Source organism: Conger conger, chromosome 16, assembly GCF_963514075.1.
Source record: "Conger conger chromosome 16, fConCon1.1, whole genome shotgun sequence".
NCBI lineage: Eukaryota > Metazoa > Chordata > Actinopteri > Anguilliformes > Congridae > Conger > Conger conger.
In genome coordinates this window covers 40,411,665-40,433,610 of record NC_083775.1, presented here as the reverse complement: position 1 = coordinate 40,433,610, position 21,946 = coordinate 40,411,665, and the positions used below count along the sequence as shown (strand labels likewise).

At 48.8% G+C, this 21,946-nt stretch overlaps 2 protein-coding genes across 3 annotated transcripts; both read right to left on the bottom strand.

Annotated features, from left to right (window-relative positions):
* Positions 1-169: 169 nt before the first annotated feature.
* Positions 170-5,591, bottom strand: LOC133115424 (uncharacterized). 2 transcript variants are annotated; one of them, XM_061225332.1, is made up of 4 exons: positions 4,836-5,591; positions 1,401-1,465; positions 829-1,007; positions 170-542 (listed from the first exon to the last, which is right to left on the bottom strand). In XM_061225332.1, exons 1-4 carry the CDS (start codon positions 5,349-5,351, stop codon positions 385-387), a joined length of 918 nt encoding a protein of 305 aa, XP_061081316.1. In that variant the 5' UTR covers positions 5,352-5,591; the 3' UTR covers positions 170-384. The 2 variants fall into 2 exon arrangements, with proteins under 2 accessions (XP_061081316.1, XP_061081317.1); XM_061225333.1 differs by having other exon boundaries at positions 170-539.
* On the bottom strand, positions 5,560-21,713 carry LOC133114208 (probable cyclin-dependent serine/threonine-protein kinase DDB_G0292550). Its single transcript, XM_061223377.1, has 16 exons — positions 21,702-21,713; positions 20,402-20,532; positions 18,980-19,105; positions 18,638-18,745; positions 18,264-18,321; positions 16,694-16,824; positions 15,272-15,397; positions 14,930-15,037; positions 14,588-14,713; positions 12,680-12,769; positions 10,832-10,951; positions 10,214-10,501; positions 8,924-9,169; positions 7,368-7,663; positions 6,348-6,511; positions 5,560-5,730 (listed from the first exon to the last, which is right to left on the bottom strand). Exons 1-16 carry the CDS (start codon positions 21,711-21,713, stop codon positions 5,560-5,562), a joined length of 2,301 nt encoding a protein of 766 aa, XP_061079361.1.
* Between the last annotated feature and the right edge of the window lie 233 nt (positions 21,714-21,946).

Genomic DNA, 21,946 nt, shown 5'->3' with positions numbered 1-21,946 from the left:
AAAAAGTTACCTGAGGAAGCCAAAAACCTTTTGAGAGAAGGTCTTGTGGACAGATGAGACTAAAGTAGAGCTTTTTGGTAAAGGATATCAACGCAATGTTTACAGAAAACAAAATGAGTCCTTTAAAGAAAAGAACACAGTCCCTACAGCAACAATTTTCTGGGAGAAACTGAGCATTATCTGACAGAATTGCAGGGGTGCCAATACTTTTGTCCATGACTGTATAAGAAACGTGATATATGTATAAAGAACTTTGATTACCTGATCAATGGCTCAATGAGGCACTCAGTGAAGGATATGCCTGGAAAGGCACTTTTTTTTTAGAAATCTGTTCAAACAAATTACCCGTCATAGAGTAGCATCAAGTATCCAAATCATAAAGGCTTATTTATTTATCTGGCAAAAAATATGAGGCAGCCTCATATCTGCTGACAGAAAGTAAATGACTAGATAAAGAGGAAACAGAAATGTGATGACTTCCTGGGGTTTGTTTGTTGCCATGGCACTGCTTGTTGTAGCTGGAGTAGAGGTGTTAGTGGCTGCTGTTTTGAGACAAAAGTTGAACAATAAATATCAAAAGCAGGTTGCATTACAAAAGACCGTGATGAAACAAATAATTAGAGTGGTGTCAGATAATTATTGTATATCATGATCTTGTGTGACCAGCTTACAGATAACTAAAGACTATCAGAGGAAAACAAGGATCAGCATTACATATATAAATAATACCACAATGCATCAGAACCATTTTACATATGCACATTTGACACTGCATAGAGGAAGTGTTAATAAGTATGATGCTACTTGAGTGAAGAGTAAAAAACTGACCTGCATTAATGCTGGATGGAATGATGTTCAAGTCAACAGTTGAATCATCAATGGCCTCCTGAAGGGCTGTTTCTATCTCAGTCACATTTGCAACCACAGACTGGTTGACAAATATCAGTTCTGTGTCTACTAGTATGGTGTCCATCCGGTTGACAACAGTAGACAAAGGACGCCCACGCCTGTTCACGGGAAGGTCATGAAAGAGCAAGGGGGGAGGGGGGGGGGAGGAGGAGTGGTGGTGAGGAAAAGACAAAGAGATTACGGATGAAGGGAAAGAGAAAGGAAGGAACAGAAAAGGGTTGCAGGTTAGCCATGAAGCAGACGTCTCTATGGAGTTTGCTTGCTGTAGTCCTTCTGCCACTACAATATCAAAGTGGCTCAGTAGAAAACGCAGCAGCACCACTAATAGCCATGTCTCATTCTGGGTAGTGACTGCAGTAGAAACCCACAGGGATGTAGCATGGAATTCTGGGCCCTGTGCAAATGCAATCTCTGAGCCCCCTTCAAACTTTCTAGTCCCCTAATATGACATCCCTGGTAACCAATCACCATGGCAATGTTACTACTCTTACCTAAGACCTCGAACCCTACACCTCCTGTAGGTTCTGGGGTATCTTCTGCGATAGGCACGGTTCAACTGTGAAAAATGAGCCAGAACATATGCAGGTTATGCAGGTTAGTTCAATACAAATATAAATTTGCATTATAGATTTAAACATGTAACTTTTCAGTAAACATAATGAAAACATAAGATAAGTCAATGGTTAAAAGTATACAAAATCCGAAGTCATACCAAGGATTAGTAGCAAATCTTTTTTTTTTTTTTAAATGTAACACAATCTCAAAAATAATCTGAGAGAATTCTGAGAATCTGATTTGTAAACAACGCATTGCAGGATCTCTTATTATCGTATTATCTTTGCAAATTGGACAACATAATTAAGTTGCATGTTATTTCCTTCTAAATGATTAGTTTAATCAAACAGAGTTGTGGAATTAAATTGACAAAATCATCTTTCCTTCCTTAACTATTACTACTGGTGAGGCAGTTTTTAATCTGCTCTGTGTTCACGCATCTCACACCATGTTAGTCTGGCCTAGATTCAATAAATGTTTGTCCTTTGCATTATGAATTAATTAAATTAAAATGTTTTTTACTGGCAGATACAGTTCACTTCGTCTTTTGCTGCACTTGCTTTAAAGGGATTTGAAGGACAAAACTGTCCACTGCATTTAGTCAAGCTCACATTACCACTATAAAAGATAATGCAACTGAATCAAACCAAATCAAACCTTCACTAATTTATCTAGCATCAAATGAAAATAAAAAGTACCTTTTTCTATCTGTACTGAGATTAGGTAAAATTTTATGGCAAATACAGTGCATCCGGAAAGTATTCACCGTGCTTCACTTTTCCCACATGTTACAGCCTTATTCCAAAATGGAATAAATTCTTTTTTTTCCTCAAAATTGTACACACAACACCCCATAATGACAACAAGAAGTTTTTTTTGTCATTTTTGCAAATTTATTAAAAATAAAAAACGAAGAAATCACATGTACATTCACAGCCTTTGCTCAAGCTCCATCAGGTTGGATGGGGAGCGTCGTTTTCAGATGTCTCCAGAGATGTTCAATTGGATTCAAGTCTGGGCTCTGGCTGGGCCACTCAAGGACATTCACAGAGTTGTCCTGAAGCCACTCCTTTGATATCTTGGCTGTGTGCTTAGGGTCGTTGTCCTGCTGATAGATGACCGTCGCCCCAGTCTGAGGTCAAGAGTGCTCTGGAGCAGGTTTTCATCCAGGATGTCTCTGTACATTGCTGCATTCATCTTTCCCTCAATCCTGACTAGTCTCCCAGTTCCTGCCGCTGAAAAACATCCCCACAGCATGATGCTGCCACCACCATGCTTCACTGTAGGGATGGTATTGGCCAGGTGATGAGCGGTGCCTGGTTTCCTCCAAACATGACGCCTGACATTCACGCCAAAGAGTTCAATCTTTGTCTCATCAGACCAGAGAATTTTGTTTCTCATTGTCTGAGAGTCCTTCAGGTGCCTTTTGGCAAACTCCAGGTGGGCTGCCATGTGCCTTTTACTAAGGAGTGGCTTCTGTCTGGCCACTCTACCATACAGGCCTGACTGGTGGATTGCTGCAGAGATGGTTGTCCTTCTGGAAGGTTCTCCTCTCTCCACAGAGGAATGCTGGCGCTCTGACAGAGTGACCATCGGGTTCTTGGTCACCTCCCTGACTAAGATTCTCCCCCGATTGCTCAGGTTAGACAGGCGGCCAGCTCTAGGAAGAGTCCTGGTGGTTCCGAACTTCTTCCATTTATGGATGATGGAGGCCACTGTGCTCATTGGGACCTTCAAAGCAGCAGAAATTTTTCTGTACCCTTCCCCAGATTTATGCCTCGAAACAATCCTGTCTCGGAGGTCTACAGACAATTCCTTTGACTTCATGCTTGGTTTGTGCTCTGACATGTACTGTCAACTGTGGGACCTTATATAGACAGGTGTGTGCCTTTCCAAATCATGTCCAATCAAGTGAATTTACCACAGGTGGACTCCAATTAAGCTGTAGAAACATCTCAAGGTTGATCAGTGGAAACAGGATGCACCTGAGCTCAATTTTGAGCTTCATGGCAAAGGCTGTGAATACTTATGTACATGTGATTTCTTAATTTTTTATTCTTAATAAATTTGCCAAAATCTCAAAAAAACTTTTTTCACATTGTCATTATGGGGTATTGTGTGTAGAATTTGGAGGGAAAAAAATGAATTTAATCAATTTTGGAATAAGGCTGTAACATAACAAAATGTGGAAAAAGTGAAGCGCTGTGAATACTTTCCGGATGCACTGTACATATGACTATTACTCCAGTGATGAATACCATTGGTTCCTTCTTATAAAGCATGCAGTAGCAGCCCATTGCCATTTGCTTGCTGTACAATATAAAGGCTCTTATATCACCAGCACATATCTGTATATATCTGTAGGCAAGATGCCATCTCAAAAATGAGAACATGACTAACTTTACTCCTAAAGCTCGAGACTTTGCATTTGTATGATTGTCATGGCAGGAAAGCTCATTGTCCTTTTAAAAAATGTTTTAAATGTGGATTCAATAAAACTACAATCAGTGAGCATGTTATTAAGTATTTATTAGACTTTTACTGCTGTAGGCTATCCACTTAGAGTTATGATGAGTTGTGTGTTCAGAGATGCTCTTCTGCATACCACTATTGTAATGTGTGCTTATTTGCATTACTGTCACCTCCCTGTCAGCTTTGACCAGTCTGGCCATTCTCCTCTGACGTCTCTCATTAACAAGGTGTTTCTGTCTGCAGAACTGCTGCTCACTGGATTATGTTTTTTTGTTTGTTTTTTGCACCATTCTTTGCAAACTCTAGAGACTAGTGTGCATGACAATTTCAGGTGATCAGCAGTTTCTGAGATACTCAAACCACCAAACAACAATCACCAACATTTACTCCACGGTCAAAATCACTAAGATCACATTTTTCCCCATTTTGATGGTTGATCATTAACTGAAGCTCCTGACCCATATCTACATGGTTGTATGCATTGCACTGCTGCCACATAATTGGCTGACTAGATAATCACATGAATAAGTAGGTTTAATAAAATAGAGTGCTCGATTAGTGTATATTTGTGAACAAAAAAAAATGTGTTTGGATTGATACCATTAACCCTGAAAATGGCCAGGTGGGTTTGGTCCGATACAGGCATTAATAAAAAAAAAGTTGAGAATCGGGAATTACAGCTTAAATCGGGAATTACAGCTTTGTTTTTCGTTAACTGGATCTCTTGAATAATTGTATCTACAATGCACACGATAGACAGTATTACTCAGAGTCACAGTGGAAGCAGATTCTTCTTGCAATTCAATTTTATGAATACAATCATTTAACCCAGGCACTGACATGAGTTCTGACTTAAAGGAGATAAAACATTCATACTGAAGTCAGTAATGACAGCTTACCTGTGTGACGATAAGACGTGCTAGATCCTGGAATTCAGGGGAGCTTGGGTTTAACAACTCATCTACAAAAGGTCTAATAATTCTAAAAAACAGGTTCTGGACACCCTCGTTTCCTAATGGTGGACCTGTAGAGGCTGCAGTTGTTGTTGTGAGAACTATAGTTGTTGTAGTCGAGGCTGCAGTTGTAGTCGTTGTAGTGGGGGCTGCAGATGTAGTTGGGGCTGTCATTTTAGTCAGAGCTGCAGTTGTAGTGGTGGCTGCAGTTGTAGTGGGGACTGTACTTTTAGTCAGAGCTGCAGTTGTAGTAGGGGCTCCAGTTGTAGTCAGGGCTGCAGTTGTAGTTGGGGCTGCAGTTGTCATCAAGGCTGCAGCTGGTGTGGGGGCAGCTGTTGTATGGGAAGCAGCAGTTGTAGGAGAGGCTGCTGTTGTAGTGAGGGCTGCTGTTGTTATGGGGGCTGCAGTTGTGGGGGCGGCTACAGTTGTTATTGGGGCTGCAGTTGTAGTCGGGCCTACCATTGTACTCAGGGCTGCAGTTATAGTTGGGGCTACAGTTGTAGTGGGGGTTGCAGTTGAAGTAGGTGCAGCAGTTGTTGTCGGCTTTGCAGTTGTTGTTGGGGCTGCAGTTGTTGTGGGTGCAGAAGTTGTTGTCGGGGCACCAGTTGTAGTGGGGGCTGCAGTTGTAATAGGGGCTGTCGTTGTTGTTTCTGCAGTTGTAGTCAATGCCTCAGTTGTAATCAGGGCTGCAGTTGTTGTCGATGCCACTGTTGTACTGGGGGTTCCAGTTGTTGTGGGGGCTGCAGTTGTTCTCAAGGATGCAGTTGTAGTCGGTGCTGCAGATGTAGTCAGGGCTACAGTTGTAGGGGGTGCCGCAATTATTGTTGGGGCTGGAGTTGTGCTGGGGACTGAAATTGTTGTCATTTCTGCAGTTGTAGTTAGTGCTTCAGTTGTAGTGGGTGTTGATGTTGTCGAGGCTGTAGTTGTGAGGGCGGCTGCAGTTGTTGTCTTGGTTGCAGTTGTAGTCGCGGCTGCAGTTGTAGATGGGGCTGCAGATGTAGTTGGGGTTGCAGTTGTAGTCGGTTCTGCACTTGGCGTTTCTGCCGTTGTGGTGGGCGTTGCAGTTGTTGTGGGGTTAGCCATTTTAGTCAGAGATGCAGTTGTCATATGTGCTGCAGTTGAAGTAGAGGCTGCAGTTGTTGCGGGTGCTGCAGTTGTAGTCAGTGCAGCAGTCGTAGTTGGTGCTGCAGTTGTTATCGGGGCTGTAGTTGTAGTGGGGGCTGCCGTTGTTGGAGCTGCAGTTGTTTTGTCTGCAGTAATAGTCAGGGATGCAGTTGTAGGTTCTGCAGCAGTTGTACTCGGGGCTGAAGTTGTTTTCAGGGATGCAGTTGTTGTGGGAGCTGCAGTTGTAGTTGGGGCTGTAGTTGTAGTAGATGCTGCAGTTGGAGTGAAGGCTGCTGTTGTTGGAACTACAGTTTTTTGGGCTGCAGTTGTAGTGAGGGATGCAGTTGTTGTGGGTGCAGCAGTTGTAGTAGGGGCTGCAGTTGTTGTTGGGGCTGCAGTTGTAGTCAGGGATGCAGTTGTAATTGGTGCAGTAGTTGTAGTGGGGGTTGCAGTTGTAGTCAGGGATGCAGTTGTAGTCAATGCAGCAGTATTAGTCGATGCTGCGGTTGTTGTTGTTACTGCAGTGGTAATGGGAGCTGCAGTTTTCGTCTGGACTGTAGTTCTAGTCAGTACTGGGGTTGTTGTGGGTGCTGCAGTTGTAGTCAGGGATGCAGTTGTATTGTCTTCAGCAGTTGTAGTAGGGGCTGCATTTGTTGTCGGGGCTGCAGTTGTAGTCAGGGATGCAGTTGTTTGTGCTGCTGTTGAAGTAGAGGCTGCAGTTGCAGTGGATGCAGCAATTGTAGTCGGTACAGCAGTTGTTGTGGGGGCTGCCGTTGACGTGGGTGCTTCTGTTGTAGTCAGGGATGCAGTTGTAGTTTGTGCAGCAGTTGTACTCAGGAATGCAGTTGTGATTGGGGAGGGAGTTGTAGTGGGAGCTGCAGTTGCCGTGGGGGCTGAGGTTGTAGTACGTGCAGCTGTTGTAGTTTCTGCAGCAGTGGTCATCAGGGCTGCAGTTGTTCTCAATGAATCAGTTGTAGTCGGCGCTGCAGTTGTTGTCTTTTCTGCAGTTGTAGTGGGGGCTACAGTTGTAGTCAGGGCTGCAGTTGTAATCGGTGCCACAGTTGTAGTGGGAGGTCCAGTTGTTGTGGGTGCAGCAGTTGTGGTAGGGGCTGCAGTTGTTGTCATTTCTGCAGTTGTAGTTAGTGCTTCAGTTGTAGTGGGTGTTGATGTTGTCGAGGCTGTAGTTGTGAGGGCGGCTGCAGTTGTTGTCTTGGTTGCAGTTGTAGTCGCGGCTGCAGTTGTAGATGGGGCTGCAGATGTAGTTGGGGTTGCAGTTGTAGTCGGTTCTGCACTTGACGTTTCTGCCGTTGTGGTGGGCGTTGCAGTTGTTGTGGGGTTAGCCGTTTTAGTCAGAGATGCAGTTGTCATATGTGCTGCAGTTGAAGTAGAGGCTGCAGTTGTTGCGGGTGCTGCAGTTGTAGTCAGTGCAGCAGTCGTAGTTGGTGCTGCAGTTGTTATCGGGGCTGTAGTTGTAGTGGGGGCTGCCGTTGTTGGAGCTGCAGTTGTTTTGTCTGCAGTAATAGTCAGGGATGCAGTTGTAGGTTCTGCAGCAGTTGTACTCGGGGCTGAAGTTGTTTTCAGGGATGCAGTTGTTGTGGGAGCTGCAGTTGTAGTTGGGGCTGTAGTTGTAGTAGATGCTGCAGTTGGAGTGAAGGCTGCTGTTGTTGGAACTACAGTTTTTTGGGCTGCAGTTGTAGTGAGGGATGCAGTTGTTGTGGATGCAGCAGTTGTAGTAGGGGCTGCAGTTGTTGTTGGGGCTGCAGTTGTAGTCAGGGATGCAGTTGTAATTGGTGCAGTAGTTGTAGTGGGGGTTGCAGTTGTAGTCAGGGATGCAGTTGTAGTCAATGCAGCAGTATTAGTCGATGCTGCGGTTGTTGTTGTTACTGCAGTGGTAATGGGAGCTGCAGTTTTCGTCTGGACTGTAGTTCTAGTCAGTACTGGGGTTGTTGTGGGTGCTGCAGTTGTAGTCAGGGATGCAGTTGTATTGTCTTCAGCAGTTGTAGTAGGGGCTGCATTTGTTGTCGGGGCTGCAGTTGTAGTCAGGGATGCAGTTGTTTGTGCTGCTGTTGAAGTAGAGGCTGCAGTTGCAGTGGATGCAGCAATTGTAGTCGGTACAGCAGTTGTTGTGGGGGCTGCCGTTGACGTGGGTGCTTCTGTTGTAGTCAGGGATGCAGTTGTAGTTTGTGCAGCAGTTGTACTCAGGAATGCAGTTGTGATTGGGGAGGGAGTTGTAGTGGGAGCTGCAGTTGCCGTGGGGGCTGAGGTTGTAGTACGTGCAGCTGTTGTAGTTTCTGCAGCAGTGGTCATCAGGGCTGCAGTTGTTCTCAATGAATCAGTTGTAGTCGGCGCTGCAGTTGTTGTCTTTTCTGCAGTTGTAGTGGGGGCTACAGTTGTAGTCAGGGCTGCAGTTGTAATCGGTGCCACAGTTGTAGTGGGAGGTCCAGTTGTTGTGGGTGCAGCAGTTGTGGTAGGGGCTGCAGTTGTTGTTGGGGCTGCAGTTGTAGTCAGGGATGCAGTTGTAGGTGGTGGAGCTGTTGTAGTTTCTGCAGCAGTTGCCATAGGGGCTGCAGTTATTGTCGGGACTGGAGTTATAGTCATGGATGCAGTGGTCATCAGGGCTTCAGTTGTAGTGGGTGCAGCAGTTGTTATGGAGGTTGCAGTTGTTTTTGGGGCTGCAGTTGTAGTGGGAGCTGCAGTTGAAGTCAGGGCTGGAGTTGTCATCGGAGCCACAGTTGTAGTGGGAGTTCCAGTTGTTGTGGGTGCAGCAGTTGTAGTGATGGTTGCAATTGAAGTCAGGGCTGGGGTTGTAGTGTGTGCAGCGGTTGTTGTGGGGGCTGCAGTTGTTGTTGGAGATGGAGTTGTCATCAGGTCTTTAGTTGTCGTGGGTGCAACAGTTGTTGTCAGGGCTGCAGTTGTTGTCAATGAATCACTTGTAGTCGGCGCTGCAGTTTTTGTTGTTTCTGCAGTTGTTGTTGGAGCTACAGTTGTAGGCAGGACTGCAGTTGTTGTCATTTCTGCAGTTATAGTGGGAGCTACATATGTAGTCATGGCTGCAGTTGTAATCGATACCGCAGTTGTAGTGGGGGTTCCAGTTGTTCTGTGGGCTGCAGTTGTAGTCAGGGATGCAGTTGTTGGGGGTGCAGCAGTTGCAGTAAGGGCTGCAGTTGTTTTTGGGGCTGCAGTTGTAGTGGGAGCTGCAGTTGAAGTCAGGGCTGGAGTTGTAATCGGTGCCACAGTTGTAGTGGGAGTTCCAGTTGTTGTGGGGGCTGCAGTTGTAGTCAGGGATGCAGTTGTTGTGGGTGCAGCAGTTGTAGTAGGGGCTGCAGTTGTTGTTGGGGCTGCAGTTGTAGTGGGAGCTGCAGTTGAAGTCGGGGCTGGGGTTGTAGTCAGTGCAGCAGTTGTTTTTGGGGCCGCAGTTGTAGTGGGAGCTGCAGTTGAAGTCAGGGCTGGAGTTGTAATCGGTGCCACAGTTGTAGTGGCAGTTCCAGTTGTTGTGGGGGCTGCAGTTGTAGTCAGGGATGAAGTTGTTGTGGGTGCAGCCATTGTAGTAGGGGCTGCAGTTGTTGTTGGCACTGCCGTTGTAGTGGGAGATGCAGTTGTCATCAAGTCTTCAGTTGTAGTGGGTGCAACAGTTGTTGTCAGGGCTGCAGTTGTTGTCAATGAATCACTTGTATTCGGTGCTGCAGTTTTTGTTGTTTCTGCAGTTGTAGTTGGAGCTACAGTTGTTGTGGGGGCTGCAGTTGTAGTCAGGGATGCAGTTGATGTTGGGGTTGCAGTTGTAGTGGGACCTGCAGGTGAAGTCGGGGCTGGGGTTGTAGTGGGAGCTGCAGTTGAAGTCAGGGCTGCAGTTGTAGTCAGGGATGGAGTTGTTGTGGGTGCAGCAGTTGTAGTAGGAGCTGCAGTTGAAGTCAGGGCTGGAGTTGTAATCGGTGCCGCATTTGTAGTCAGGGATGCAGTTGTTGTGGGTGCAGCAGTTGTAGTAGGGGCTGCAGTTGTTGTGGGGGCTGGAGTTGTAGTGGGAGATGCAGGTGTCATCAGGTCTTCAGTTGTAGTGGGTGCAATAGTTGTTGTCAGGGCTGCAGTTGTTGTCAATGAATCACTTGTAGTCGGTGCTGCAGTTTTTGCTTTTTCTGCAGTTGAAGTTGGAGCTACAGTTGTTGTGGGTGCAGCAGTTGTAGTAGGGGCTGCAGTTGTTGTTGGGGTTGCAGTTCTAGTGGGACCTGCAGGTGAAGTCGGGGCTGGGGTTGTAGTGGGAGCTGCAGTTGAAGTCAGGGCTGGGGTTGTAGTCAGTGCAGCAGTTGTTTTTGGGGCTGGAGTTGCAGTGGGAGCTGCAGTTGAAGTCAGGGCTGGAGTTGTAATCGGTGCCACAGTTGTAGTGGGAGTTCCAGTTGTTGTGGGGGTTGCAGTTGTAGTCAGGGATGCAGTTGTTCTGGCTGCAGCCATTGTAGTGGGAGCTGCAGTCGAAGTCGGGGCTGGGGTTGTAGTCAGTGAAGCAGTTGTTGTGGGGGCTGGAGTTGTTGTCAATGAATCACTGGTAGTCGGTGCTGAAGTTTTTGTTGTTTCTGCTGTTGTAGTTGGAGCTACAGTTGTAGGCAGGACTGCAGTTGTAATCGGTGCCACAGTTGTTGTGGGAGTTCCAGTTGTTGTGGGGGCTGCAGTTGCTGTCATTTCTGCAGTTATAGTGGGAGCTACAGTTGTAGTCATGGCTGCAGTTGTAATCGGTGCCGCAGTTGTAGTGGGGGTTCCAGTTGTTCTGTGGGCTGCAGATGTAGTCAGGGATGCAGTTGTAGTGGGTGCAACAGTTGTTGTCAGGGCTGCAGTTGTTGTCAATGAATCACTTGTAGTCGGTGCTGAAGTTTTTGTTGTTTCTGCAGTTGTAGTTGGAGCTACAGTTGTAGGCAGGACTGCAGTTGTAATCGGTGCCACAGTTGTCGTGGGAGTTCCAGTTGTTGTGGGGGCTGCAGTTGGAGTCAGGGATGCAGTTATTGTCAATGAATCAGTTGTAGTTGGTGCTGCAGTTGCTGTCATTTCTGCAGTTATAGTGGGAGCTACAGTTATAGTCATGGCTGCAGTTGTAATCGGTGCCGCAGTTGTAGTGGGGGTTCCAGTTGTTCTGTGGGCTGCAGTTGTAGTCAGGGATGCAGTTGTTGTGCGTGCAGCAGTTGTAGTAGAAGCTGCAGTTGAAGTCAGGACTGGAGTTGAAATTGGTGCCACAGTTGAAGTCAGTGCAGCAGTTGTTGTGGGGGCTGGAGTTGTAGTGGGAGATGCAGTTGTCATCAGGTCTTGAGTTGTAGTGGGTGCAACAGTTGTTGTCAGGGCTGCAGTTGTTGTCAATGAATCACTTGTAGTCGGTGCTGCAGTTTTTGTTGTTTCTGCAGTTTTAGTTGGAGCTACAGTTGTAGGCAGGACTGTAGTTGTAATCGGTGCCACAGTTGTCGTGGGAGTTCCTGTTGTTGTGGGGGCTGCAGTTGAAGTCAGGGATGCAGTTGTTGTCAATGAATCAGTTGTAGTTGGTGCTGCAGTTGCTGTCATTTCTGCAGTTATAGTGGGAGCTACAGTTGTAGTCATGGCTGCAGTTGTAATTGGTGCCGCAGTTGTAGTGGGGGTTCCAGTTGGTCTCTGGGCTGCAGTTTTAGTCAGGGATGCAGTTGTTGTGGGTGCAGCAGTTGTAGTAGGAGCTGCAGTTGAAGTCAGGGATGCAGTTGTCATCAGGTCTTCAGTTGTAGTGGGTGCAGCAGTTGTAGTAGGGGCTGCAGTTGTTGTTGGGGTTGCAGTTGTAGTGGGACCTGCAGGTGAAGTCGGGGCTGGGGTTGTAGTGGGAGCTGCAGTTGAAGTCAGGGCTGGGGTTGTAGTCAGTGCAGCAGTTTTTTTGGGGGCTTCAGTTGTAGTGGGAGCTGCAGTTGAAGTCAAGGCTGGGGTTGTAGTGGGAGCTGCAGTTGAAGTCGGCGCTGGGGTTGTAATCGGTGCCACAGTTGTAGTGGGAGTTCCAGTTGTTGTGGGGGCTGCAGTTGTAGTCAGGGATGCACTTGTTATGGGTGCAGCCATTGTAGTAAGGGCTACAGTTGTTGTTGGGTCTGCAGTTGTAGTGGGAGCTGCAGTTGAAGTCGCGGCTGGGGTTGTAGTCAGTGCAGCAGTTGTTGTGGGGGCTGCAGTTGTAGTCAGGGATGCAGTTGATGTGGGTGCAGCAGTTGTAGTAGGGGCTGCAGTTGTTGTTGGGGTTGCAGTTGTAGTGGGACCTGCAGGTGAAGTCGGGGCTGGGGTTGTAGTGGGAGCTGCAGTTGAAGTCAGGGCTGGGGTTCTAGTCAGTGCAGCAGTTTTTTTGGGGGCTTCAGTTGTAGTGGGAGCTGCAGTTGAAGTCAAGGCTGGGGTTGTAGTGGGAGCTGCAGTTGAAGTCGGCGCTGGGGTTGTAATCGGTGCCACAGTTGTAGTGGGAGTTCCACTTGTTGTGGCGGCTGCTGTTGTAGTCAGGGATGCACTTGTTATGGGTGCAGCCATTGTAGTAAGGGCTGCAGTTTTTGTCAATGAATCACTTGTAGTCGGTGCTGCAGTTTTTGTTGTTTCTGCAGTTGTAGTTGGTGCTACAGTTGTTGTGGGGGCTGCAGTTGTAGTCAGGGATGCAGTTGATGTGGGTGCAGCAGTTGTAGTAGGGGCTACAGTTGTTGTTGGGGTTGCAGTTCTAGTGGGACCTGCAGTTGAAGTCAGGGCTGGGGTTGTAGTGGGAGCTGCAGTTGAAGTCGGCGCTGGGGTTGAAGTCAGTGCAGCAGTTGTTGTGGGGGCTGGAGTTGTAGTGGGAGATGCAGTTGTCATCACGTCTTCAGTTGTAGTGGATGCAACTGTTGTTGTCAGGGCTGCAGTTGTTGTCAATGAATCACTTGTAGTCGGTGCTGCAGTTTTTGTTGTTTCTGCAGTTTTAGTTGGAGCTACAGTTGTAGGCAGGACTGTAGTTGTAATCGGTGCCACAGTTGTCGTGGGAGTTCCTGTTGTTGTGGGGGCTGCAGTTGAAGTCAGGGATGCAGTTGTTGTCAATGAATCAGTTGTAGTTGGTGCTGCAGTTGCTGTCATTTCTGCAGTTATAGTGGGAGCTACAGTTGTAGTCATGGCTGCAGTTGTAATCGGTGCCGCAGTTGTAGTGGGGGTTCCAGTTGGTCTCTGGGCTGCAGTTTTAGTCAGGGATGCAGTTGTTGTGGGTGCAGCAGTTGTAGTAGGAGCTGCAGTTGAAGTCAGGGATACAGTTGTCATCAGGTCTTCAGTTGTAGTGGGTGCAGCAGTTGTAGTAGGGGCTGCAGTTGTTGTTGGGGTTGCAGTTGTAGTGGGACCTGCAGGTGAAGTCGGGGCTGGGGTTGTAGTGGGAGCTGCAGTTGAAGTCAGGGCTGGGGTTGTAGTCAGTGCAGCAGTTTTTTTGGGGGCTTCAGTTGTAGTGGGAGCTGCAGTTGAAGTCAAGGCTGGGGTTGTAGTGGGAGCTGCAGTTGAAGTCAAGGCTGGGGTTGTAGTGGGAGCTGCATTTGAAGTCGGCGCTGGGGTTGTAATCGGTGCCACAGTTGTAGTGGGAGTTCCAGTTGTTGTGGGGGCTGCAGTTGTAGTCAGGGATGCTGTTATTGTCAATGAATCAGTTGTAGTTGGTGCTGCAGTTGCTTTCATTTCTGCAGTTATAGTGGGAGCTACAGTTGTAGTCATGGCTGCAGTTGTAATCGGTGCTGCAGTTGTAGTGGGGGTTCCAGTTGTTCTGTGGGCTGCAGTTGTAGTCAGGGATGCAGTTGTTGTGCGTGCAGCAGTTGTAGTAGGAGCTGCAGTTGAAGTCAGGGCTGGAGTTGAAATTGGTGCCACAGTTGTAGTCAGGGATGCAGTTGTTGTGGGTGCAGCAGTTGTAGCAGGGGCTGCAGTTGTTGTGGGGGCTGGAGTTGTAGTGGGAGATGCAGTTGTCATCAGGTCTTCATTTGTAGTGGGTGCAACAGTTGTTGTCAGGGCTGCAGTTGTTGTCAATGAATCACTTGTAGTCGGTGCTGCAGTTTTTGTTGTTTCTGCAGTTGCAGTTGGTGCTACAGTTGTTGTGGGGGCTGCAGTTGTAGTCAGGGATGCAGTTGATGTGGGTGCAGCAGTTGTAGTAGGGGCTGCAGTTGTTGTTGGGGTTGCAGTTGTAGTGGGACCTGCAGGTGAAGTCGGGGCTGGGGTTGTAGTGGGAGCTGCAGTTGATGTCAGGGCTGGGGTTGTAGTCAGTGCAGCAGTTTTTTTGGGGGCTTCAGTTGTAGTGGGAGCTGCAGTTGAAGTCAAGGCTGGGGTTGTAGTGGGAGCTGCAGTTGAAGTCGGCGCTGGGGTTGTAATCGGTGCCACAGTTGTAGTGGGAGTTCCACTTGTTGTGGGGGCTGCAGTTGTAGTCAGGGATGCACTTGTTATGGGTGCAGCCATTGTAGTAAGGGCTGGAGTTTTTGTCAATGAATCACTTGTAGTCAGTGCTGCAGTTTTTGTTGTTTCTGCAGTTGTAGTTGGTGCTACAGTTGTTGTGGGGGCTGCAGTTGTAGTCAGGGATGCAGTTGATGTGGGTGCAGCAGTTGTAGTAGGGGCTGCAGTTGTTGTTGGGGTTGCAGTTCTAGTGGGACCTGCAGTTGAAGTCAGGGCTGGGGTTGTAGTGGGAGCTGCAGTTGAAGTCGGTGCTGGGGTTGAAGTCAGTGCAGCAGTTGTTGTGGGGGCTGGAGTTGTAGTGGGAGATGCAGTTGTCATCAGGTCTTGAGTTGTAGTGGGTGCAACAGTTGTTGTCAGCGCTGCAGTTGTTGTCAATGAATCACTTGTAGTCGGTGCTGCAGTTTTTGTTGTTTCTGCAGTTGTAGTTGGTGCTACAGTTGTTGTGGGGCCTGCAGTTGTAGTCAGGGATGCAGTTGATGTGGGTGCAGCAGTTGTAGTAGGGGCTGCAGTTGTTGTTGGGGTTGCAGTTGTAGTGGGACCTGCAGGTGAAGTCGGGGCTGGGGTTGTAGTGGGAGCTGCAGTTGAAGTCGGCACTGGGGTTGTAATCGGTGCCACAGTTGTAGTGGGAGTTCCACTTGTTGTGGGGGCTGCAGTTGTAGTCAGGGATGCACTTGTTATGGGTGCAGCCATTGTAGTAAGGGCTGCAGTTGTTGTCAATGAATCACTTGTAGTCGGTGCTGCAGTTTTTGTTGTTTCTGCAGTTGTAGTTGGTGCTACAGTTGTTGTGGGGGCTGCAGTTGTAGTCAGGGATGCAGTTGATGTGGGTGCAGCAGTTGTAGTAGGGGCTGCAGTTGTTGTTGGGGTTGCAGTTCTAGTGGGACCTGCAGTTGAAGTCAGGGCTGGGGTTGTAGTGGGAGCTGCAGTTGAAGTCGGCGCTGGGGTTGAAGTCAGTGCAGCAGTTGTTGTGGGGGCTGGAGTTGTAGTGGGAGATGCAGTTGTCATCAGGTCTTGAGTTGTAGTGGGTGCAACAGTTGTTGTCAGGGCTGCAGTTGTTGTCAATGAATCACTTGTAGTCGGTGCTGCAGTTTTTGTTGTTTCTGCAGTTTTAGTTGGAGCTACAGTTGTAGGCAGGACTGTAGTTGTAATCGGTGCCACAGTTGTCGTGGGAGTTCCTGTTGTTGTGGGGGCTGCAGTTGAAGTCAGGGATGCAGTTGTTGTCAATGAATCAGTTGTAGTTGGTGCTGCAGTTGCTGTCATTTCTGCAGTTATAGTGGGAGCTACAGTTGTAGTCATGGCTGCAGTTGTAATTGGTGCCGCAGTTGTAGTGGGGGTTCCAGTTGGTCTCTGGGCTGCAGTTTTAGTCAGGGATGCAGTTGTTGTGGGTGCAGCAGTTGTAGTAGGAGCTGCAGTTGAAGTCAAGGATGCAGTTGTCATCAGGTCTTCAGTTGTAGTGGGTGCAGCAGTTGTAGTAGGGGCTGCAGTTGTTGTTGGGGTTGCAGTTGTAGTGGGACCTGCAGGTGAAGTCGGGGCTGGGGTTGTAGTGGGAGCTGCAGTTGAAGTCAGGGCTGGGGTTCTAGTCAGTGCAGCAGTTTTTTTGGGGGCTTCAGTTGTAGTGGGAGCTGCAGTTGAAGTCAAGGCTGGGGTTGTAGTGGGAGCTGCATTTGAAGTCGGCGCTGGGGTTGTAATCGGTGCCACAGTTGTAGTGGGAGTTCCAGTTGTTGTGGGGGCTGCAGTTGTAGTCAGGGATGCTGTTATTGTCAATGAATCAGTTGTAGTTGGTGCTGCAGTTGCTTTCATTTCTGCAGTTATAGTGGGAGCTACAGTTGTAGTCATGGCTGCAGTTGTAATCGGTGCTGCAGTTGTAGTGGGGGTTCCAGTTGTTCTGTGGGCTGCAGTTGTAGTCAGGGATGCAGTTGTTGTGCGTGCAGCAGTTGTAGTAGGAGCTGCAGTTGAAGTCAGGGCTGGAGTTGAAATTGGTGCCACAGTTGTAGTCAGGGATGCAGTTGTTGTGGGTGCAGCAGTTGTAGTAGGGGCTGCAGTTGTTGTGGGGGCTGGAGTTGTAGTGGGAGATGCAGTTGTCATCAGGTCTTGAGTTGTAGTGGGTGCAACAGTTGTTGTCAGCGCTGCAGCTGTTGTCAATGAATCACTTGTAGTCGGTGCTGCAGTTTTTGTTGTTTCTGCAGTTGTAGTTGGTGCTACAGTTGTTGTGGGGCCTGCAGTTGTAGTCAGGGATGCAGTTGATGTGGGTGCAGCAGTTGTAGTAGGGGCTGCAGTTGTTGTTGGGGTTGCAGTTGTAGTGGGACCTGCAGGTGAAGTCGGGGCTGGGGTTGTAGTGGGAGCTGCAGTTGAAGTCGGCACTGGGGTTGTAATCGGTGCCACAGTTGTAGTGGGAGTTCCACTTGTTGTGGGGGCTGCAGTTGTAGTCAGGGATGCACTTGTTATGGGTGCAGCCATTGTAGTAAGGGCTGGAGTTTTTGTCAATGAATCACTTGTAGTCGGTGCTGCAGTTTTTGTTGTTTCTGCAGTTGTAGTTGGTGCTACAGTTGTTGTGGGGGCTGCAGTTGTAGTCAGGGATGCAGTTGATGTGGGTGCAGCAGTTGTAGTAGGGGCTGCAGTTGTTGTTGGGGTTGCAGTTCTAGTGGGACCTGCAGTTGAAGTCAGGGCTGGGGTTGTAGTGGGAGCTGCAGTTGAAGTCGGCGCTGGGGTTGAAGTCAGTGCAGCAGTTGTTGTGGGGGCTGGAGTTGTAGTGGGAGATGCAGTTGTCATCAGGTCTTGAGTTGTAGTGGGTGCAACAGTTGTTGTCAGGGCTGCAGTTGTTGTCAATGAATCACTTGTAGTTCGTGCTGCAGTTTTTGTTGTTTCTGCAGTTGTAGTTGGTGCTACAGTTGTTGTGGGGGCTGCAGTTGTAGTCAGGGATGCAGTTGATGTGGGTGCAGCAGTTGTAGTAGGGGCTGCAGTTGTTGTTGGGGTTGCAGTTGTAGTGGGACCTGCAGGTGAAGTCGGGGCTGGGGTTGTAGTGGGAGCTGCAGTTGATGTCAGGGCTGGGGTTGTAGTCAGTGCAGCAGTTTTTTTGGGGGCTTCAGTTGTAGTGGGAGCTGCAGTTGAAGTCAAGGCTGGGGTTGTAGTGGGAGCTGCAGTTGAAGTCGGCGCTGGGGTTGTAATCGGTGCCACAGTTGTAGTGGGAGTTCCACTTGTTGTGGGGGCTGCAGTTGTAGTCAGGGATGCACTTGTTATGGGTGCAGCCATTGTAGTAAGGGCTGCAGTTGTTGTTGGGTCTGCAGTTGTAGTGGGAGCTGCAGTTGAAGTCGCGGCTGGGGTTGTAGTCAGTGCAGCAGTTGTTGTGGGGGCTGGAGTTGTAGTGGGAGATGCAGTTGTCATCAGGTCTTTAGTTGTCGTGGGTGCAACAGTTGTTGTCAGGGCTGCAGTTGTTGTCAATGAATCACTTGTAGTCGGCGCTGAAGTTTTTGTCGTTTCTGCTGTTGTAGTTGGAGCTACAGTTGTAGGCAGGACTGCAGTTGTAATCAGTGCCACAGTTGTTGTGGGAGTTCCAGTTGTTGTGGGGGCTGCAGTTGCTACCATTTCTGCAGTTATAGTGGGAGCTACAGTTGTAGTCATGGCTACAGTTGTAATCGGTGCCACAGTTGTCGTGGGAGTTCCAGTTGTTGTGGGGGCTGCAGTTGGAGTCAGGGATGCAGTTATTGTCAATGAATCAGTTGTAGTTGGTGCTGCAGTTGCTGTCATTTCTGCAGTTATAGTAGGAGCTACAGTTGTAGTCATGGCTGCAGTTGTAATCGGTGCTGCAGTTGTAGTGGGGGTTCCAGTTGTTCTGTGGGCTGCAGTTGTAATCAGGGATGCAGTTGTTGTGCGTGCAGCAGTTGTAGTAGGAGCTGCAGTTGAAGTCAGGGCTGGAGTTGAAATTGGTGCCACAGTTGTAGTCAGGGATGCAGTTGTTGTGGGTGCAGCAGTTGTAGTAGGGGCTGCAGTTGTTGTGGGGGCTGGAGTTGTAGTGGGAGATGCAGTTGTCATCAGGTCTTGAGTGTTAGTGGGTGCAACAGTTGTTGTCAGCGCTGCAGTTGTTGTCAATGAATCACTTGTAGTCGGTGCTGCAGTTTTTGTTGTTTCTGCAGTTGTAGTTGGTGCTACAGTTGTTGTGGGGCCTGCAGTTGTAGTCAGGGATGCAGTTGATGTGGGTGCAGCAGTTGTAGTAGGGGCTGCAGTTGTTGTTGGGGTTGCAGTTGTAGTGGGACCTGCAGGTGAAGTCGGGGCTGGGGTTGTAGTGGGAGCTGCAGTTGAAGTCGGCACTGGGGTTGTAATCGGTGCCACAGTTGTAGTGGGAGTTCCACTTGTTGTGGGGGCTGCAGTTGTAGTCAGGGATGCACTTGTTATGGGTGCAGCCATTGTAGTAAGGGCTGCAGTTGTTGTCAATGAATCACTTGTAGTCGGTGCTGCAGTTTTTGTTGTTTCTGCAGTTGTAGTTGGTGCTACAGTTGTTGTGGGGGCTGCAGTTGTAGTCAGGGATGCAGTTGATGTGGGTGCAGCAGTTGTAGTAGGGGCTGCAGTTGTTGTTGGGGTTGCAGTTCTAGTGGGACCTGCAGTTGAAGTCAGGGCTGGGGTTGTAGTGGGAGCTGCAGTTGAAGTCGGCGCTGGGGTTGAAGTCAGTGCAGCAGTTGTTGTGGGGGCTGGAGTTGTAGTGGGAGATGCAGTTGTCATCAGGTCTTGAGTTGTAGTGGGTGCAACAGTTGTTGTCAGGGCTGCAGTTGTTGTCAATGAATCACTTGTAGTCGGTGCTGCAGTTTTTGTTGTTTCTGCAGTTTTAGTTGGAGCTACAGTTGTAGGCAGGACTGTAGTTGTAATCGGTGCCACAGTTGTCGTGGGAGTTCCTGTTGTTGTGGGGGCTGCAGTTGAAGTCAGGGATGCAGTTGTTGTCAATGAATCAGTTGTAGTTGGTGCTGCAGTTGCTGTCATTTCTGCAGTTATAGTGGGAGCTACAGTTGTAGTCATGGCTGCAGTTGTAATTGGTGCCGCAGTTGTAGTGGGGGTTCCAGTTGGTCTCTGGGCTGCAGTTTTAGTCAGGGATGCAGTTGTTGTGGGTGCAGCAGTTGTAGTAGGAGCTGCAGTTGAAGTCAGGGATGCAGTTGTCATCAGGTCTTCAGTTGTAGTGGGTGCAGCAGTTGTAGTAGGGGCTGCAGTTGTTGTTGGGGTTGCAGTTGTAGTGGGACCTGCAGGTGAAGTCGGGGCTGGGGTTGTAGTGGGAGCTGCAGTTGAAGTCAGGGCTGGGGTTCTAGTCAGTGCAGCAGTTTTTTTGGGGGCTTCAGTTGTAGTGGGAGCTGCAGTTGAAGTCAAGGCTGGGGTTGTAGTGGGAGCTGCATTTGAAGTCGGCGCTGGGGTTGTAATCGGTGCCACAGTTGTAGTGGGAGTTCCAGTTGTTGTGGGGGCTGCAGTTGTAGTCAGGGATGCTGTTATTGTCAATGAATCAGTTGTAGTTGGTGCTGCAGTTGCTTTCATTTCTGCAGTTATAGTGGGAGCTACAGTTGTAGTCATGGCTGCAGTTGTAATCGGTGCTGCAGTTGTAGTGGGGGTTCCAGTTGTTCTGTGGGCTGCAGTTGTAGTCAGGGATGCAGTTGTTGTGCGTGCAGCAGTTGTAGTAGGAGCTGCAGTTGAAGTCAGGGCTGGAGTTGAAATTGGTGCCACAGTTGTAGTCAGGGATGCAGTTGTTGTGGGTGCAGCAGTTGTAGTAGGGGCTGCAGTTGTTGTGGGGGCTGGAGTTGTAGTGGGAGATGCAGTTGTCATCAGGTCTTGAGTTGTAGTGGGTGCAACAGTTGTTGTCAGCGCTGCAGCTGTTGTCAATGAATCACTTGTAGTCGGTGCTGCAGTTTTTGTTGTTTCTGCAGTTGTAGTTGGTGCTACAGTTGTTGTGGGGCCTGCAGTTGTAGTCAGGGATGCAGTTGATGTGGGTGCAGCAGTTGTAGTAGGGGCTGCAGTTGTTGTTGGGGTTGCAGTTGTAGTGGGACCTGCAGGTGAAGTCGGGGCTGGGGTTGTAGTGGGAGCTGCAGTTGAAGTCGGCACTGGGGTTGTAATCGGTGCCACAGTTGTAGTGGGAGTTCCACTTGTTGTGGGGGCTGCAGTTGTAGTCAGGGATGCACTTGTTATGGGTGCAGCCATTGTAGTAAGGGCTGGAGTTTTTGTCAATGAATCACTTGTAGTCGGTGCTGCAGTTTTTGTTGTTTCTGCAGTTGTAGTTGGTGCTACAGTTGTTGTGGGGGCTGCAGTTGTAGTCAGGGATGCAGTTGATGTGGGTGCAGCAGTTGTAGTAGGGGCTGCAGTTGTTGTTGGGGTTGCAGTTCTAGTGGGACCTGCAGTTGAAGTCAGGGCTGGGGTTGTAGTGGGAGCTGCAGTTGAAGTCGGCGCTGGGGTTGAAGTCAGTGCAGCAGTTGTTGTGGGGGCTGGAGTTGTAGTGGGAGATGCAGTTGTCATCAGGTCTTGAGTTGTAGTGGGTGCAACAGTTGTTGTCAGGGCTGCAGTTGTTGTCAATGAATCACTTGTAGTTCGTGCTGCAGTTTTTGTTGTTTCTGCAGTTGTAGTTGGTGCTACAGTTGTTGTGGGGGCTGCAGTTGTAGTCAGGGATGCAGTTGATGTGGGTGCAGCAGTTGTAGTAGGGGCTGCAGTTGTTGTTGGGGTTGCAGTTGTAGTGGGACCTGCAGGTGAAGTCGGGGCTGGGGTTGTAGTGGGAGCTGCAGTTGATGTCAGGGCTGGGGTTGTAGTCAGTGCAGCAGTTTTTTTGGGGGCTTCAGTTGTAGTGGGAGCTGCAGTTGAAGTCAAGGCTGGGGTTGTAGTGGGAGCTGCAGTTGAAGTCGGCGCTGGGGTTGTAATCGGTGCCACAGTTGTAGTGGGAGTTCCACTTGTTGTGGGGGCTGCAGTTGTAGTCAGGGATGCACTTGTTATGGGTGCAGCCATTGTAGTAAGGGCTGCAGTTGTTGTTGGGTCTGCAGTTGTAGTGGGAGCTGCAGTTGAAGTCGCGGCTGGGGTTGTAGTCAGTGCAGCAGTTGTTGTGGGGGCTGGAGTTGTAGTGGGAGATGCAGTTGTCATCAGGTCTTTAGTTGTCGTGGGTGCAACAGTTGTTGTCAGGGCTGCAGTTGTTGTCAATGAATCACTTGTAGTCGGCGCTGAAGTTTTTGTCGTTTCTGCTGTTGTAGTTGGAGCTACAGTTGTAGGCAGGACTGCAGTTGTAATCAGTGCCACAGTTGTTGTGGGAGTTCCAGTTGTTGTGGGGGCTGCAGTTGCTACCATTTCTGCAGTTATAGTGGGAGCTACAGTTGTAGTCATGGCTACAGTTGTAATCGGTGCCACAGTTGTCGTGGGAGTTCCAGTTGTTGTGGGGGCTGCAGTTGGAGTCAGGGATGCAGTTATTGTCAATGAATCAGTTGTAGTTGGTGCTGCAGTTGCTGTCATTTCTGCAGTTATAGTAGGAGCTACAGTTGTAGTCATGGCTGCAGTTGTAATCGGTGCTGCAGTTGTAGTGGGGGTTCCAGTTGTTCTGTGGGCTGCAGTTGTAATCA